This window comes from Mandrillus leucophaeus, unplaced genomic scaffold (genome assembly GCF_000951045.1).
Source record: "Mandrillus leucophaeus isolate KB7577 unplaced genomic scaffold, Mleu.le_1.0 Scaffold1292, whole genome shotgun sequence".
Taxonomy (NCBI): domain Eukaryota; kingdom Metazoa; phylum Chordata; class Mammalia; order Primates; family Cercopithecidae; genus Mandrillus; species Mandrillus leucophaeus.
Window position 1 is genome coordinate 460,368 of NW_012101246.1, and position 19,340 is coordinate 479,707.

Genomic DNA, 19,340 nt, shown 5'->3' on the forward strand with positions numbered 1-19,340 from the left:
TTTTTGTAAAAAGTAGTTTTTAAGGATTCACTCTGCCATGGCTTCTACTGGGGCAAGATTTTGAAAATAGTACTTTTTAAAAAGATAGCCATATTGTAGATTATATGAGCAATGGAACAAGTGATAGAGTTACACTTGAAGCCTTGGAAAGGAGTTAGCTAATTGGTTACTGCTGGTTGCTTTTAACCTAATCCTATTCTGCACTTTGCAGTAAACACCGGTGTGGAAATCATTTCAGTCGAATCCTGTATTTAACATGGATTGGTGTTAAGACTCTGGTCAAGTAATGTTTCCAGAAACAAAACAAGCTGTGGACACAGAGAAAGTCTGACTAAACACTATCCATAAACTTGTTAGCCCTGTGCTCTAGTTCTAGGTACTAACATTATAGCAAAAGTTTAATTTCAGCTTCATCATTGAAACTTTTTCTTGAGTTAGATGGGCGAATACTCCTTTGGAGGCATGAAGAAAGAGAAGTGCTTTCTCTTCCCATCTACCCTTTCTTGAGTACATAAATTTCCTTAGATATCTTGACAAGGAGCCAAGAAGACTTGGTGATAAAATAAGCAAATGCAGTTAATTTGGAATCTGCTTATGCTATACTTAGAATTTAGCAATTTACACATGAATATTTACTAATGGAGCATGAATAAATATGATAGCTATATGATGATTTTTCTAGAGAAAGAAGGTGCAAGAAGGTTAGACTTTGATGTAAGATACTGTAAACTGGTTTGTCCTTGCATTTTCGTGGGGTAAGATTTTGTAGTACTTGTGAAATTAAATCACTTTGATCCACTGAAATAATTGATTATAATATTCAGGATTTAATCTTGTGGAGATGAAGCCATTTCAGCAGTTCTGTGTGAGACTCATAAACTTTATTATCTATTTGAATAGACTTTTTAATTTTTCTTTTCCACTTACTGCCTTTACCTTGGAGGTAAATTATTGCTTTTACCTTGAAACCCCTTCTGGATTTCAGCTATCCTAGTCAGAGTGGGTAAATTGTTATTGTTTTTATAGTTAATAATAGTTATCATTTTCTGAATGCTGACTGCATGCCAGGCACTGTGCAATGTGATTTTTGTGCATTATTTCATTTAGTCTCCCTAACATCCTTTGTAGATTAATACCATTGTTATCTCCTTGATAGACGAGGTGAATGAGGCACTTAGAGAGGGCAGGTGACTTGTCAAGCCCTCTTCTCGCCTTCACCTATGCTCTTGACCATTATACTTACTGCCTCCATATATTATTTCAAGACTAACTTCAGACAGCACATTCTCTAATTTTATACTTTACCACATTCTACAAAATCAGACAAAACTGGGCAGTGTTTCCTGAGCTGGTCTCTCTGGTAAAAGGCTAAAGCAATAGTGGAGGGTTGGTTTCAGTTACGGCTTTTACCTTGGAGGTAATCCTTCTGGATTTCAATTTCCTTGTCTTTAAGAGAACTAGAACACAGAAATACCAAGGTCTTCAAATCTGTGAATCTTTGGCAAAATTGGTCGAAGCATTGACTTCATTTTCTTCAGTGGGATTTAGAACAGATAGAATCTACTAATTTATGTCCTCCATTTTTCTTCCTTTAGATCTAAGTATTTTTCCTGGTAAGGCTGAGGTTTCTGACTGGCACTGGTTAGCCTGGACATGAAGGGACAGTGAATCCAAGTTGCTGAACAGCTGTGTGCAAGGCATTGTTCTATGTTTATCATGCACATTGTCTCATTTAATCCTCACAGAATCCCTCGTGAATACTTATCTTCATTAAAAAAGAAAGCAACCACACTATGCTTATGAGAAAACTGAGGCTCATAGTGATTAGTTAACCTGCCCAAGGTCACCTAGCAGGAAAGTGATAGAGCCAGGATTTGAACTTAATTCTTTCCGGCCTTAGGTTGGTTTCATAGTGCCTCTCACATTCCCTGTTGTTTGTTTACTTTTATTTGAATATTCAAAGATTCCTCGTGCAAAAATAGTATTAATAGTAAGGGACTTTTCAGGGAACTTTCTGTTGATCAGTTTACACCTGATAGAGATTCCCTATGTCCCATCATGAGACTGAGAACTAGACAGAGGGCATCGATATAGCTCCAGTCATTGGAGAACTCAGGTATTTTTAGACATGAGATTTTTAAAAAATCTGCTCAAGCAGTTTTGGCTTATCTGAGGTGGTTTAGCATATCCAGACTTTTCTGATTTATATAAATTAGCCAGGCAGAGGAATATCATTGATAATAACATTTCATAATTATAGATTCCATTTTCTTTCATATGAGATTTAAATAGCTTTTTGCCCATTCTTTGTCATTTTCCAGGTGGAGAAGCCTTAGCAGAATTTTACCCAAGGTCACAGAAGTGAATCAATTGGTGGCAGAAATAATAATAAACTTAAGAGTCCTCTGTCTCAGTACCATATCCTGAACACTGAATCCACTTGAAATATTATGGTCTCATGGAAAGCAAACTGCTGTTCCCAAATGATAATGCTGTTGTTCTTGATGATGATGGTGATAATATTATTATAATTAAAAGTTTAATTATACCTGCGTTAGAAACACTGTCCTAAGTCCTTTACATGTATTAATTTATTTATGCCTCACAATCCTCTAAGGTAGGTTTATGAATGAGGAAGATACAATTATCTGCATATTACAGATGAGGAAATTGCTCCCTCTCTGCATTTGCCACATAATTGAATGCATATTCCTTCACCTCTATGAAGGGCCTCTAGCTTAGGGACCATTTCTTATGAAGACATTTGAATTCCTTTAAGTATTGACCACAAAGCTGGGGACATAGCAACAGTTTATCAAATCTTCTATTTTACCGATTGATCAATTGGTACAGATGAATTATTCTCGCAGTGCCACGCCATGAAACTGATATAGAGATCTTGGACTTGTTCCTCATACAAAATTGAAATATGCTTGTTTCCGTTTGTTAATCTTTTGGTATTTGCATTGCAGAATAAAATACAGGGTACTCAATTCAATTTAAATTTCAGATAAACAACAAACAATGTTTTAGCATTTAAGTTACGTCTCAAATATTGCAAAGGATATACTTCTAATGAAACAAATTATTTGTTGTTTATCTGAAATTTAAATTGAACTAGGTATCTTATATTTTTATTTGCTAAATCTGGTAATGCTATCTAGTGTTCATAAAATAATAACTTTAAAGGATATCCTGAAAAGACAGAGCTGTCATTTTCTTCTTACATGCTATAATGTAAGCCTTGAAGACATTAGGATATTTTCATCTCACTGGATCTGAACCAATGTTCTAACCTTAGTCAAAAGGTGCCTACTTATGAGGGGAACAAATGTTCTTTTCAGTATGTCACTAGAAACGTACTAGTAATATAATCTCAAACGCCTTGAGTCCAACTGCCTTCCAACTCTAAAATTCTTTAATTCTAAGTAACTCTCAAATATCTAAACCAGGTTTCTACTTTTCCCAATTAGTATTTGTGTTTCAACCACCCTGCATGGAAACATGGGTTATGAAATGTCTTCACAAGTATGGTAGGCCATATGCTGCTATTGTATGTTGCCTTGGACTTCTAGAAGTCTAGGTGTTGGTGGTTATTGTATGGTGGTAGTAAAGTAAAATCCTCCCTACTGTTTTAGTACCCACAATACTACCTTTCATACTTTAGCTACTGCACCTTCAGTCTCTCTGTCAACCTCTGATCTAAAGACTTCTTTACTTTTTTAATTAATAACGTTCTTCTTGCCTAATACTGTATTATGGACTTCATCAGGGATGGGACTAATTCATCTTTGTATGCTGAGGTTTAAACTGAAATAAAGTAATCCCTCAACTAACATTTTGCAGAGTCCTCCTTAGGTTCCCCCACAAACCTGCCCCTATTTTAGTTAATAGAATGCGTTCCCACCGACATGCTAAAAATTTCAGCATTGTCTTTGGTCCTCCCTCCAGTCTAATCTGAATCTCAAAAGTCATCAAGGCCTGTGGCTTCTGTCTCTAAAACGTCTTTTGAGTCTTTTTTCCTGTACCTCTTGTCCTTAGACAGTCCCCCTCCCTATTCTGGTCAGTTGCCCCTGACCCATCCATCTTCTTCATAATTCCTTCTTCAACATGGGCCTGATCATGGCAATACTTTGCTTAAAGCTCCCTGATGAGTCTTTGATCTCTACTGATTATTATCCAGTTGTTTTTTTTTTTTTTTGCTTTTTTTTTTTTTTTTTTTGAGACAGAGTCCGGCTCTGTCACCCAGGCTGGAGTACAGCAGCATGATCTTGGCTGACTGCAACCTCCACCTCCTGGGTTCAAGCGATTCTCCTGTTTCAGCCTCCGGAGTAGCTAGGATTACAGGCGTGCATCACCACGCCCAACTAATTTTTGTATTTTTAGTAGAGACGGGGTTTCACCATGTTGGTCAGGCTGGTCTTGAAAGCGTGACCTCAAGTGATCCGCCCACCTTGGCCTCCCAAAGTGCTGGGATTATAGGCGTGAGCCACCGTGCCCAGCCTATCCAGTTGTCTTAGCAGGATTTTCACAAACTAGTTGCAAACTATTTTCTATACTCTTTACCCACACTAAGCCACTTAACCTGCACCAGACACACTTGGGATGTTTTTGTTTCCTTATTTCTGTTTCCCTAAATCTTACTTGTTGCTTCCTCACCTCAATAAAAATTAATTGTTCCCTGTGTAACTTTACCATCAGAGTTTCCTCTCAAAAAGCAAACCTAATTTGTAAAATTCCAATTTTATGATAAAAGCATTGTTTTTAAAAATGTTTACAACCAAATATCTTTAACTAATGAAATCCCCAGGCATTTAAAAGTATTATTCTATTACTATAATTCTCTTAAAAGTATTATTCTAGCAATTTGGTTTTCAGGAACAATCTGTATTAGTTAGGAAAAATTTATTTTAATACATACTCTGTCCTGCAATGGTTTAGAGAACGAATAGGCTTGAGCAGTGTTCATGATCCAGGGATAATGATGAATAGGTTGGGAAAATCGATAAGTAGCTCGGGGAAATCCTGAAGCTGTACAGTTTATTCTTCCTTGACTAGATTGCTGATCCAACTAAATAGCTAACTACGTCAAGGGTCACGAAGAGGGCAGAGATGAGGTGAGAGGCTGTAGACCAAGGCAAGACTCAAATAGGAATCTGGATCCAGGATAGAGGGTCTGTGGCAGTTAATAACAATTAATGCCTGTGTGCTTTTCAGAACATTGAGCTGAAGGTTGAAGTGGAGAGCTTGAAACGAGAACTCCAGGACAAGAAACAGCATCTGGATAAAACATGGTGAGTTGTAATTTTAAGCTCTGGTCCTTTCCAGAGTCTGGCTTGCTAATCTGAGAGCAACAGATTTGGAACCAAATTCCTTAACCTATCTATGGCATTTGAATCCTGTGTCTGATTCAGGAACTGAAACAATAGATTTTCATATGCTGTGTTTCCCTTGGACTCTCTGTCTATTACTAGGTCAGATGGACCTTGCCATAAGTTGGTAAATCCATCAGACCTAAGATTGCAAACTTCCTTTTAGTCAGCAATCAATTAAACAGAAACAATGAATGTTTCCACTTTTAGTAGAGGCAAATGCAAATAAGCTTTATAAAAAAGTATCAGTCAGCCTATAATAACATCAAGTGCTGAGATAACGTTTGGGGAAAGTGAGCACTCTCACACACTATCAGTGAGTGTAAATTGTGACAACATTTTTAGTATGTGGTGCTACCTGTTATAGTAAAAAAGGAGGATTTCCTTTGATCAAACAATCCCTAGAAGGAATCTGTTTCTTATAAATAAAAGCATTAGTGTGAAAGGATAAATGTATAAGGATGTTTATTGCATCATTAGTTGTAATGGCAAAAAAATAGAAACAATTACCAATTGATTGAATAAATTTTGATTGAATAAATTTTGGTATTACTACACGGTGGACTATTATGCAATTATTAAAGAATGAGTTAGCTCTATATTATTGTCCTAGTGGGAATTCCTTGATTAAGTATATATATTGAGGAAGAGTGAGATCACAGTCCGTGATAGGGAGAAGACTTAATTTTTTTTAATATACATTTGCATTGCTCAAATGATTACTTTTATAATTTATAGTTTTTTTAAAACTTAGTGTTAAATGACAAGTATTAGAATTATTAAAAATATTTTCAGACTTCAATAAAGCTTCAGAATACAAAAATTAACATACAAAAATCAGTAGCATTTCTACACACCAATAACATTCAAGCTGAGAGCCAAATCAAGAATGCAATCCCATTTACAATATCCACTAAAAAAAAAAAAATACCTTGGAATACATCTAACCAAGGAGGTGAAAGATCTCTACAAGGAGAACTACGAAACACTGCTAAAAGAAATCATAGATGACACAAACAAATGGAAAAACATTCCATGCTCATGGATCGGAAGAATCAATATCATTAAAATGGCCACACTGCCCAAAGCAGTCTACAGATTCAACACTATTCCTATCAAACTACCAGTGTCATTCATCAAATGACCAAGATCAAAGCCAGAGGCATCACACTATCCAACTTCAAACTATACTACAAGGCTACAGTTGCCAAAACAGCATGTTGCTGGGAAAAAAAAAAAAAAGGAAAGAAAGACACATAGACCAGTGGAAACAAATAGAGAACCCAAAAATAAAGCCACACACCTACAGCAATCTGATCTTCGACAAAATCAACAAAAATAAGCAGTGGGAAAAGGCCTCCCTCTTCAATGGTGCTGGGATAACTGGCTAGCCATATGCAAAAGAATGAAACTGGGCCCCTACCTTTCAGCACATATAAAAATTAACTCAAGATGGATTAAAGATGTAAATGTAAGACCTCAAACTATAAGAATCCTAAAAGAAAACCCAAGAAACACCATTCTGGACATCGGCCTCAGGAATTTATGACTAAGTCCTCAAAAACAATTGCAACAAAAACAAAAAGAGACAAGTGGGATTTATTTAAAGAGTTTTGCACAGCAAAATAAACTATCAACAGAGTAAACAGACAACCTCTAGAATCTAAAAAAATTTGCAAACTAGCATCTGACAGGGGTCTAATATCCAGAATCCATAAGAAATTTAACAATTGAACAATGAAAAACAAATAACCCCATTTAAAAAATGAGCAAAAGGCATGGTCAAACACTTTTCAAAAGAAGACATACAAATGCCCACCAAATATATGAAAAATTGCTTCACATCACTAATCACCAGAGAAATATAAATCAAAACCACAATGAGATACCATCTCACACCAGTCAGAATGGCTACTATTAAAACGTCTAAAAACAACAGATGCTGGCGAGGCTGCATAGAAATGAGAATGCTTACACGCTGTTGGTGGAAATATAAATTAGTTCAGTCACTGTGGAAAGCAGTCTGGAGATTTATCAAAGAACCTAAAACAGAACTACCATTTGACCCAGAAATCCCATTGCACCCAAATATTAATTGGATATATCCATTAATTTGGATATATCCCATTAGGGCATACATCCAAAACAAAACAAATCTATCAAAAAGACACATACATTTACATGTTCATTGCAGCACTATTCACAATAGCAAAGACATGGAATCAACCTAGGTGCCCATCAACAGTAGACTGGATTTTAAAAAAGTGTTACATCACATTTACATATATGCCATGGAATACTATACAACCACAAAAAAGAATGAAATCATGTCCTTTGCAGCAACACAGATGCCACTGGAGGCCATTATCCTAAGAAAATTAATGCAGAAACAGAAAATCAAATGCGGTAGCATGTTCTCACTTATGAGCAGGGGCTAAACAACAAGTACTCATGGACATAAAGATAGCAACAGTAGAAACTGGGGACTACTAGAGTGGGGAGGTGGGGAGTGGAGGAAGGGTTGAAAAACTAACTATTGGGTACTGTGCTCAGTACCTGGGTGATGGGATCATTTGTACCCCAAACCTCAGTATCATGTAATATACTCAGGTAACAAACCTACACAAGTAGCCCCTGAAGCTGAAAAGTTGAAAATAAGAGAAAATAATATGTAAATGCAAAAAAAAAAAAAACCAATGTTTTCAGATTATGTCCTGGGATCAGTACACAATCAATCTGATCTGGCATTCTTTCTGTGTCTACAGTATTTCTTGATATTTAGGATGACAATCCAGCAAGTTCAGAATATTTAAAACCAAATTAAATTACACACAATGTGCTGGTATTACTATTTAAAGACATTAAATAGGCTAATAAATGTTAGAACAACTTACAATGACAATTAATAAATTTTGAAATTTGTGTAATGCTTTGATTTAAAAAACTTTTAAAAATGTCATTTGAATCAGGTGACATTATTCTATTTTTAAGAAATGAGAAAACTAAGGTATATTCTTCTCAAATCAGTGGCAGAACCCTCATCTTCTGTCATAAAGTTTAGGATCTTCTTTTTTTTTTTTTTTTTTGAGACAGAGTCTCGCTCTGCTGCCCAGGCTGGAGTGCAGTGGCGTGATCTCAGCTCACTGCAAGCTCCGCCTCCCGGGTTCACGCCATTCTCCTGCCTCAGCCTCCCGAGTAGCTGGGACTACAGGCGCCCGCCACCACGCCTGGCTAATTTTTTTTGTCTTTTTAGTAGAGACGGGGTTTCACTGTGTTAGCCAGGATGGTCTCGATCTCCTGACCTTGTGATCCACCCGCCTCGGCCTTCCAAAGTGCTGGGATTACAGGCATGAGCCACCGCGCCCGGCCAAAGTTTAGGATCTTCTGACTTCAAACAGCCGTAGCGTCTTAAATAAGGCGTTCCTGGCTAATGGAGTTACTCAGAAAATGTGTAACTTCCATTCTCTATAGATTATAGTTGGTAGTTATCTATTGCACTAGCAAGAAATATGGAGTCAAATACAGATTCAAAATAAAAGTTGATGATTCCTGGGGTCTGCGTGTTTGGGGGTCTTGGGTTATACGCTTGACTTTTGTCTCTTTTGTGGTCAAGATCCTCATACCCCCCAAAAGCTATATAATGACAGAGGAGCTCAAGATAAATATAGCCCCTAGGATGGTGCTCAGTAGTGTCCACTATGCAGCAAGGAATCCTGTAATCTTTAGGGAAGCATCATTTGCTCTTCATGGACACAACCCCCTGAGACAAATACTAAAGTACCACTGGTCTTAGTGCCCCATAAGCCTATACCAGTTCAATATTGTTCTTTGTCCTGAGAACAAGAAGATGGCCCATGGTTCTCAACAAATGGCTTAAAGCAGGAATAAAACCAATAGGAATCAAAATCATTCAGCATCTGATATTGCTCCCAAATTTCTAATCCTCAGACATCTGAGGGCAGCTGTTGTTCACTATAAATAAGTTGATGATACCTTACCCGCTTCATGCTAGCGCCTGGACATTCAATCCTAGGGATATCAGAGAGGCAAAGCTCAGCCCAAATCTTGAGCTTTCATGGATTAAATGTCTCTGCATGGGACCATGGGAAAGCTGGATAGAACTCTGGATAGGTAGCCCAGATGTAGGACAGCCTACTATGGATTACTGGTTTTAAAGGAAGAGAGCATTTCTGTGGCTGTCCAAATGGATATCCTGTCCCAGCAACCTAAATGGAAAGAACACTTGAATTTCAAATAGCAAGAAAGGCAAGGAACTAGCAAAGCATTCTAGGAGGCAGTGTCAGTGGAAGAGTCCCAGGACAGATGACAGTGAATGTGAGCCATTTGATGACTACTTGCCTTCCAAACGAAAGTTCCTCTGGAAGCTATAAAGATAATGAAGGCACTAGGAAGTCAAGTATATACTACTTGACAAACAACACAAAGTTAGAGTTTCTAAAAGTTTGGAACTTTTTCAACCTGAAGAAGTTGAAGAGCTCAGTTCCACAGATAACTGTAGAGGGAAAAAATGCTCAATTTTTCTTCTTATTGGTGTCACTCTGAATTACTGGAACAACCTTAATGGTTCCACTTGCTAAACTGTATGTCTGGCTCTGACTGGCTAATGCTCTGTGGTTTTAGGGCTGATGTGGAGAATCTCAACAGTCAGAATGAAGCTGAGCTCCGACGCCAGTTTGAGGAGCGACAGCAGGAGACAGAGCATGTTTATGAGCTCTTGGAGAATAAGATCCAGCTTCTGCAGGAGGTGAGGAGCTCCCAAAGTCCATGGCTAGGGGTTCTCTTTTATTCATACTCCTTTTCCTACTACCCTGCCTTCTGGCATTCACCTTTTCCATCTCCACTTTCCCTCTCAAATTCATCAGTGTTCCTGGGTCTTAGGGCTCCTAACCTAGGTAGAAATTTTGCGGCCTCTCACTTTTTGTTCTTTTTCCAGGAATCCAGGCTAGCAAAGAATGAAGCTGCGCGCATGGCAGCTCTGGTGGAAGCAGAGAAGGAGTGTAACCTGGAGCTCTCAGAGAAACTGAAGGGAGTCACCAAAAACTGGGAAGATGTACCAGGAGACCAGGTCAAGCCCGACCAATACGCTGAGGCCCTGGCCCAGAGGGACAAGTAGGTGCCTTTGGTGCTCTTTTTGTCGCTTGTCTTTTGCCCATTCTCAAGGCATATAGCAGCTGCACTGTTCCCTTTCAAGGATTGACAGTAGGAGCTTCACTATTTCTAAGACTTTATGGGTCCACAACCAAAGTCGTTCTTTTCAGGGTTGAATTTTCAATGGTATCCATTATGAAAACTCACTTAATGGATTCAGTGGGCAAATAGTGGCAAACAAGAGACATGGATTCACTTATTCAGCAAACATTTACTGGGCACGTCACATGCCAGATACTGGGCTAAGCACTTCAGTTACAGAAACAAAAGACCTAGTTCTTGTCACCAAGAAACATGTTACATGATTTTAATAAGTTCCCTGATAGAAGAGCATGGAGTGCTCTGGGGAAATGAGGGTCATCCATTCTACATTAAAACAGCAAGTTGTCTGCTACGGTCTGAATATTTGTGTCCCATCCCCACCTCCCTCCCCCGCCAGTTCATGTGTTGAAATCTTAACCCTTAAGGTTAATACTTCTGCCTCCAGAAGTATTATGGTTAAGGTTAAGGTTAATACTTCTGCCTCCAGAAGTATTATGAGGTGGAGCCATTAGGAGGTGATTAGATCACTGGAGATGGAACCCTCATAAATGGGATTAATACGCTTGTAAAAGAGACCCCAGAGAGCTAGTTAGCCCCTTCTACCACGTGAGGATATAGTGGGAATGTACCATTATGAGCCAGAGTGTGGACCTTCACCAGACATTGAACCTGTCGGTGCTTTGATCTAGGACTTCCCAGCCTCCAAAACTGTGTGAAATACATTTCCGTTGTTTATAAGCCACCCAGTTTATGGTGTTTTGTTATAGCAGGCCAAAAAGACTAAGATAATGCCATTGAAGGTTTCCTAGAGGAAGTGAAATCTGAGCTGAGGTTTGAAGGATGAATAGGAGCTAGAAGAAATAGGTAGAAAGTGGATAGGGAAAGGAAATATTCTATGCAGAAGGAGAAACTATGGAGGGAAGACACAGGGAAAGGAATATTTCAAGAACTTTAAATAATTGTACATAAGTGGAGCAAGTGAGAAGACAAGTGAGAGGTAGGCTGTTTTGAGAACAGGGGTCTGATTGTGCCAGCTTTGTACACCATTATAAGGAACTTGGACTTGGTCCTGAAGGTAACTGGGCAATTGTTGAGGTCACCACAGTCTACTGACTGGGTTACTGCAGAAACTTTCTAAATGTTGGCTCTACTTCCAGTCCTGCTCCTCTCATTCAATCTCAACCTAATAATTCAGAGTAGTTCTGAAACAGATAATTCAACAACCACAAATTGGCAAATAATTTAGCCTCTTAGGTGCGTAAGACTGTGATGGCATAAAAAGCTTTAAGGAGCTTTTAGTTGAATAGGCAAAAACCACATGTGCACACCATGACCAATGTGATCTTTCCAAGACATAAAGTTAATCACACCATTGCAGAGCCATTTAAGAAGCTTTCCAATACCTTTAGGAGGTAAGATCCATACTCAGCATGTGGCCATCAGAGCCTTTATGATGTAACCTCTGATTTCTCCCACACTCATCACCCACCACCATTCCTTCATACTTCATTCATGCCAGGCTAGTAATAATAATAATGATGGCCAAACTTTGTTGAGCTCTTACCGTACAGCTGAGTACTTTATGTTCTTGTTTAACAGCCCCATGAGATATGAATTATTATACTTTATTAATGAAAAAACTGGCATTTGGAGAGTTGTGAAACATGGTTTCAGGGATTGCTGACATCCAAACCCTGAATCCATACTGCCTCCAGAAGCATAAGAAGCTATGGCAGGTCTCCAGAATTTTGCTCATGCTTTTCCTTCTGTAGGAAACATCTGCCAACTTTTTCCCTTCTAGTGAACCTCACTAAGGCATCAATCGTCATTTCTTTGAAGGCTTTGTGATAGCAGAATGAAGTTTCTGTATTGTTTCTTTTACATATATATAGTACAATTCTCAGTATGGTGTTGTATTTGCTTGCTTTCAGATTTTCCCTTCTAGGTTCCCCATGACTGTCTCCTATTTGAACCCCAATTAAAAAAAACTGAACTAAAAACCAAAACAAAACAAAACCCCAAGTAAAGCACATGCATATCTGAAAATAAATTGAGGCCACTCGTATCAGATGGCCTTGAGCAATTTTGGAGAGTGGGAGAACAGATCCTCTGTAGAGACTAAGGGTCAAAGAGATGAGCGAGGTTTGAGGTTTAAGAAAAGTAGAGATGTTCTAGTGCAGATACCATGAGGGAATTTCATATGGAGTCCACATTCCTCCTCCTCGTCATCATTGCAGTTTAGATTTGTATAACGTTTTTAATTTGTTTTTGTTTTTGTTTTTTGAGACGGAGTCTCGCTCTGTTGCCCAGGGTGGGGTACAGTGGCAAGATCTCAGCTCACTGCCACCTCTGCCTGCCGGGTTCAAGCAATTCTGCTGCTTCAGCCTTCCTAGTAGCTGGGATTACAGGTGTGCACCACCACGCCCAGCTAATTTTTGTATTTTTAGTAGAGACAGGGTTTTACTACGTTGGTCAGGCTGATCTCAAACTCCTCACCTCAGGTGATCCGCCCGCCTTGGCCTCCCAAAGTGCTGGGTTTACAGGGATTACAGGTGTGAACCTATAATGTTAAGTTTTTAAAGTTATTTCTGCCGAGCACGGTGGCTCACACCTGTAATCCCAGCACTTTAGGAGTCTGAGGCGGGCGGATCATGAGATTGAGACCATCCTGGCCAACATGGTGAGACCCCGTCTCAACTAAAAAATACAAAAATTAGTTGGGCGTGGTGGTGCATGCCTGTAGTCCCAGTTACTCGTGAGGCTGAGGCAGGAGAATCGCTTGAACCGGGGAGGCGAAGGTTGCAGTGAGCCGAGATTGCGCCACTGCACTCCAGCCTGGCGACAGAGAAAGACTCCATCTCAAAAAAAAAAAAAAAAAAATCACAACTGGAAACATTTCATTTAGTACCCAGCACGCATTTTCAAGGACCTGGAAGGTTCATGTTCTAGTATATACAAACAGAGAATATGCCTAGCACATAGATGATCAATAAGTTTAATTGAACCCATAGTTTGGATATATTTTAAAATTAGCACAATATTTTAAAACTTAACCCTAGTCTGAGGGTCTGAATTTTCAGTCTCTTCTCCAGCCATTGCCTCTTCCCTGGGCCTTAGTTCCAGTGACTCTTCCCAAATTGTACACTGGGTCTTCGTGCCTTTGTTCCTTTGTTCAATCTCCTCCTTCTGAGCCTGGAAAACCACCCAAGTCTTTGCTATTGTAAATAGTGTGCAGTGAACATTTGCATGTATATGTCTTCAGGGTAGAAAGATTTATATCCCTCTGAGTATACCCAGAAATGGGATTGCTGGGTCGAATGGTAGTTCTGCTTTTTGTTCTTTGAGGAATCGCCATACTGCTTTCTACAATGGTTGGACTAATTTAACACTCCCACCAACAGTGTATAAGTGTTTCCTTTTCTCTGCACCTTACTAACGTCTGTTATTTTTTGACTTTTTAACCATAGTCATTCTGATTGGTGTGAGACGGTATCACATGGTGGTTTTGATTGCATTTCTCTAGTGATCAGTGTTATTGAGGTTTTTATCATATGCTTGTTGGCTGCAGGTGTGTCTTTTGAAGTGTCTGTTTATGTCCTTTGCCAATTTTTTTAATGGGGTTGTTTTTCTCTTGTTGTTTACATTTCTTATAGATGCTGGATATTGGACCTTTGTCCATTGCATAGTTTTCAAATATTTTCTCCCATTCTGTAGGTTTTCTGTTTACTCTGAAACCACTCAATCTTTAAAATCTCTTCTCCTGGGCATCACTATACTCCTTCAAGTCAAATGAATCATTTCTTTATTTTTCTTCCTATAGCTCTATGGCAGCACTCAATGTACTATATGGTGCCACCATTCTGGTAGCATTTATTATATTCTATTACTATTATTTGCTTATGTACAGTCACGCATCACAAACTACAGGGATATGTTCTGAGAAATGTATCTTTAGGCAATTTCATTCTTCATTGTGTGGCCATCACAGAGCATACTTACACAAACCTTGATGGGATAGGCTACTGCACACCTAGGCTATATGGTATAGCCTATGGCTTCTGGGCTACAAACCTGTACAGCATATTACTGTACTGAATACCATCGGCAATTGTAACACAATGGTAACCATTTGTGCATCTAAACATAGAAAAGATACAGTAAAAATACTGTATAAAACATAACAAATAGTACACCTGTTTAGGGCACTGACCATAAATGGAACTTGCAGGACTGGAACATGCTCTGGGTGAGTGAGTGAGTAGTGAAGTGAATGAACATGAAGGCCTGAAACACATTTTATAGTCATACAAAAATATTTTCCTTATATCCTTATTCTAGAAAAGGTTTATTCTGTTTTTAAATTTTAAATTTTTTTTTTTTTTTACTTTTTAAACTTTTTTGTTAAAAACTAAGACACAAACATACACATAAGCCTAGGTCTACACAGTGTCAGGATCATCACCACTGTCTTCCACCTTTACATCTTGTCTCCTGGAAGATCTTCAGGGACAATAACACACATGGAGCTGTCATCTCCTATGATAACAACACCTTCTTCTGGAATAGCTCCTGAAGGACCTGACTGAGGCTACTTTACAGTTGTGTTGTTTAATAAGTAGAAAGAGTACGCTCTAAAACAACAATAAAAGTATAGTATAGTAAATACATAAACCAGTAACATTTATTATCAAGTATTACATACTATACTTATGTTTTTATACAACTGCCAGTGCAGTAGGTTTGCTTACACCAACAACACCACAAACAAGTGGGAAATACATTGCACTATGATGTTACTGCAGCTAGGACTTTACTAGGTGATAGGATATATGCAGTATGATGACATAATGTTGACAGAAACAGGATATGGCACATGACTGTAGCTGTGTGTCTTCTCACTCTCCAAATCACTAGCAAACATGTGCCGGTGGAATTTAAATTTTTGCAAAACAGAGATTGTTTCTTTTCCAACTTCATATTTCCAGTACTTGGGAGAGTGCATTGAGTACACAAAATAGTTATCCAAGAACCGTTTCTTGAATGGAACAGCCACTACCACCACCATCAAAAAATTCTAGGCCCTTATTCCAAGAGTTAAATACCTACAGTCTAAAGATCTATGAATTAACTTCAGGAAGTCCATGAATCTGGTGAAAATGTAAGCAAAAAGTTGTTTGTGTATGTATTTGGGGGCTGGGCAGAAAATACATGGTTTTCTAAAGAAATGTATCAAAATGTTCAATGATCCAAAAGGGTAAAAACCTGCTGTACTAGACCATGCTATCTTTGGAATGAGGTGAAAAAAATAAGGTAATAATAGTATCATGATCATAATTATTGTCCTTACTTTTCCTTTGCTTCAGGAGAATCGAAGAACTGAATCAGAGCCTGGCTGCCCAGGAGAGGCTTGTAGAACAGCTATCTCGGGAGAAACAACAACTGCTACATCTGTTGGAGGAGCCAGCTAGCATGGAAGTGCAGGTAAGGCTTGGTCGGTACATCCAGAGGCACTCGCTTCATGCTTTCATAAGCCCTACTTTTTAATATCTACGTGTATTTGTTATCTATTGCTTTGTAACAGATTCCTGCAAACTTAGCAGTTTAAAACACCTTATTTTTGTTATCTCACAGTTTCTGTGAGTCAAGAGTCCAGATACGGCTTAGCTGGGATCTCTGTTTGGAGTCTCAGAAGTGTGAAATCAAGGTGTAGACTGGGCTCTTTTCTCATCTGGAGGCACACCTAGGGGAGGATCGACTTCTAAGCTCCTTCAGGCTGTTGGAAGGATTTACTGCTGTGTGGCTGTAGAAGTTATGGCAGCTTCCTTCTTCATAGCCAGCAGCAGAAAGAGTCTGTTACTTTTCTCACTTCTAGACCCTCTTTTAAGGGGCTCATTAGGTCAGGCCCACCAGCATAGTCTCCCTTTTCATTAACTTAAAATCAACTGATTAGAAGCCTTAATTACATCTATATGACCTCTTTACTTTTTCCATATAACATTAGCATAACTATGCAGTGACATTCCATCACCTTTGCCATACTGGTTAGAAGTTACAGGTTTTGCCCATCTTCAAGGGGTGAGGATTACACAAAGATGTGATGGCCAGTGGGTAAGAATTATAGGGACTACCTTAGAATTTGCCAGCCGCATCAAGTGACTTATAATTATATAGAACATACAATGTTTTAGGGGTTTCTTTGAAGGTTAAGTTGTAAAATACTGTGCTGAAGTGTACAAACTATGGGTTCAAATAAACAGTTACTAATCATCTATGAGCTAGGCATATTCTCTGTTTGTATGTATTAGAGTGTGAACCTTGCAGATCCTTGAAAATGTGCTGGGTACTAGATGAAATGGTGATTACTATTTCTGTACAATTTTATCAGACAAAGATAGAAATTTGCCTCCAGATTTTTTTTTTTTTTTTTTTTTTTGAGACGGAGTCTTACTCTGTTGCCCAGGCTGGAGTGCAGTGGCATGATCTCAGCTCACTGCAACCTCTGCCTCCCAGGTTCAAGAGGTTCTTCTGCCTCAGCCTCCTGAGTAGCTGGGATTACAGGCGCATGCTACCACATTCAGCTAATATTTGTATTTTTAGTAGAGATGGGGTTTCACCATGCTGGCCAGGCTGGTCTTGCACTCCTGACCCCAGGTGATCTGCCCGCCTTGGCCTCCCAAAGTGCTGGTATTACAGGCGTGAGCCACCGCACCTGGCCATAATGTGGTTTTAATATTGAAAAAAAAAACTCACTGTGGTAAAAATAATTGCATTGATTTTCTGGGAAGTTACCTCAAAGGGAACTCCTCTCCTTCATTCAACTTTTAATTTATTAAAACGATATTTTCTAAAAGAACTTTAGAATATACCTGCACCCAAACAACGTAAGCAATTACCTGGTATCCTTATATTCTTGCACTGGTCTTAGACTACTGATAAGACAAAATGTGGGTGGTTTACTTTATTGGTTCACATATGGAAAGGTTGGGGTCAAGATAAAAGAGCAATGATAGGAATTAGTTTAAACCATTGCTTCCCAACCTTTCCATTTCATGGCACATATAGCAAATGGTAATATTTGTAAGGTATGGAGGTAAACGGATGAAGCTTCTTACTTGGAGGTGGCCAATTTGGGTGCTTAGGCCACTATGAGGGCAGAAAAAAAATCACTATGTTGGCCACAATTACAAACTTCTTAGACTGCAGCTTCATTTTGGTTGGAAAGCTCTGGTTAACAAACTCAAGAAATGATGTGTGTGCACATAATTTTACAAGTATCAATACAAATTGAAGTTCATAGGCTTTTTGCAAGATACATGTTGAAATATATGGAAATTTTCTTAAGGGACTCTTGAAAATATTTCTTCTTTTTTTTTTTTTTTTGAGACAGTCTCTCGCTCTGTTGCCCAGGCTGGAGTGCAGTGGTGCGATCTCGGTTCACTGCAAACTCTGCCTCCCAGGTTCACGCCATTCTCCTGCCTTAGCCTCCCAAGTAGCTGGGACTACAGGCACCCACCACCATGCCCGGCTGATTTTTTGTTATTTTTAGTAGCGACGGGGTTTCACTGTGTTAGCCAGGTTGGTCTCGATCTCCTGACCTTGCGATCCGTTCATCTTGGCCTCCCAAAGTGGTGGGATTACAGGCATGAGCCACCATGCCTGGCCGAAAATATTTCATAATACATTTAATTTAAAAAAGCTCAACTGAGAATAAGAATTGAATTTCCATCCTGATTATTTGTTAGCTGTGTGACTATGAATATGTCATTTCTCAGCTTTCATATACATAAAATGGGAAGATTACCTCAAATAATCTCTATAGTTTCCTATAATGCTAACATTCTATTTTTATCTTATTTCAGAATTTTATTTCATTCTATTTTAGTTCAGAATTTACACAAGTATTATTTCTTTCAAAATGTTCACCTTCTGAAATGAAATCACTTTTATTGCTCCTTTTTTATTTACAGGCACATAAATACTAAAATATTTTGTACATATATGTATTTTCATCATCTTTGGTAAGCACTGAAATCAATATATTTAGTTCAGTATTTTCAATGCTAATTAAGGAATTGGTTTGGTACCAGTTTTCAGAAGACTTAAAGAACCAAAAGGTTATAATTTCAAAGAGACTAAATAATTTATATTCTATTCTAAAAGGATGCTTAGAACAAGAATAAGTACAGCATCCAGGGGGTAATATTGCATGACCATTGGGCAGAAGAAATGCATCAAATTACATAAACTGTACTAAATTGATATGCTTTTTTAACATTGCCTAATAAAAATTTATTGTTATTATTACCCAATACGTTGTACATTTAGAAACCTGATACATTGTGCTGTTTGTTCTATAAGGCAGTGTTTCCTACCCTTTTTCATAGAAAATTCATTTTCATAGGAAATGTGTACATCTATGGTATTCTGAAATAAGTGCCATGGCTGCTCACGGTTTGAGGCAATTGCTCATGGCCCCCTCAGGACCCATGCGCCACCCTGAGAGGTGAGGGGATCAGCATCTTTGCACAATGGTGGACCATGCTGAGGTACACTGTGCTGGAATACCCAGGTTGGAAACCTCAGCCACAGGAGGCCTCTGACAGTTGGTCCTCTCAAGTGTGGAGAATAGAAAGCCTCCCACAGCATATTTCCTTGTTTCTCCCTTTGGGTCTACGTCTTACGGGAAAAAAAAAAATTGGGCCCAAGGACTAGTAGTGTCTTCCCTCAATTTACACAGTAGTTTAATTCATGGAAAAA

At 38.6% G+C, this 19,340-nt stretch overlaps 1 protein-coding gene across 1 annotated transcript in view; it reads left to right on the plus strand.

The window, feature by feature from the left end:
* The window catches only part of PDE4DIP (phosphodiesterase 4D interacting protein), a 105,616-nt gene that overhangs the window by 30,659 nt on the left and 55,617 nt on the right, over positions 1-19,340 (plus strand). The window contains exons 2-5 of the mRNA XM_011972474.1: positions 5,218-5,294; positions 10,014-10,137; positions 10,327-10,502; positions 15,947-16,064. Coding sequence (XP_011827864.1) covers positions 5,218-5,294; positions 10,014-10,137; positions 10,327-10,502; positions 15,947-16,064 — 495 coding nt within the window. The remainder of the gene's footprint in view (positions 1-5,217; positions 5,295-10,013; positions 10,138-10,326; positions 10,503-15,946; positions 16,065-19,340) is intronic.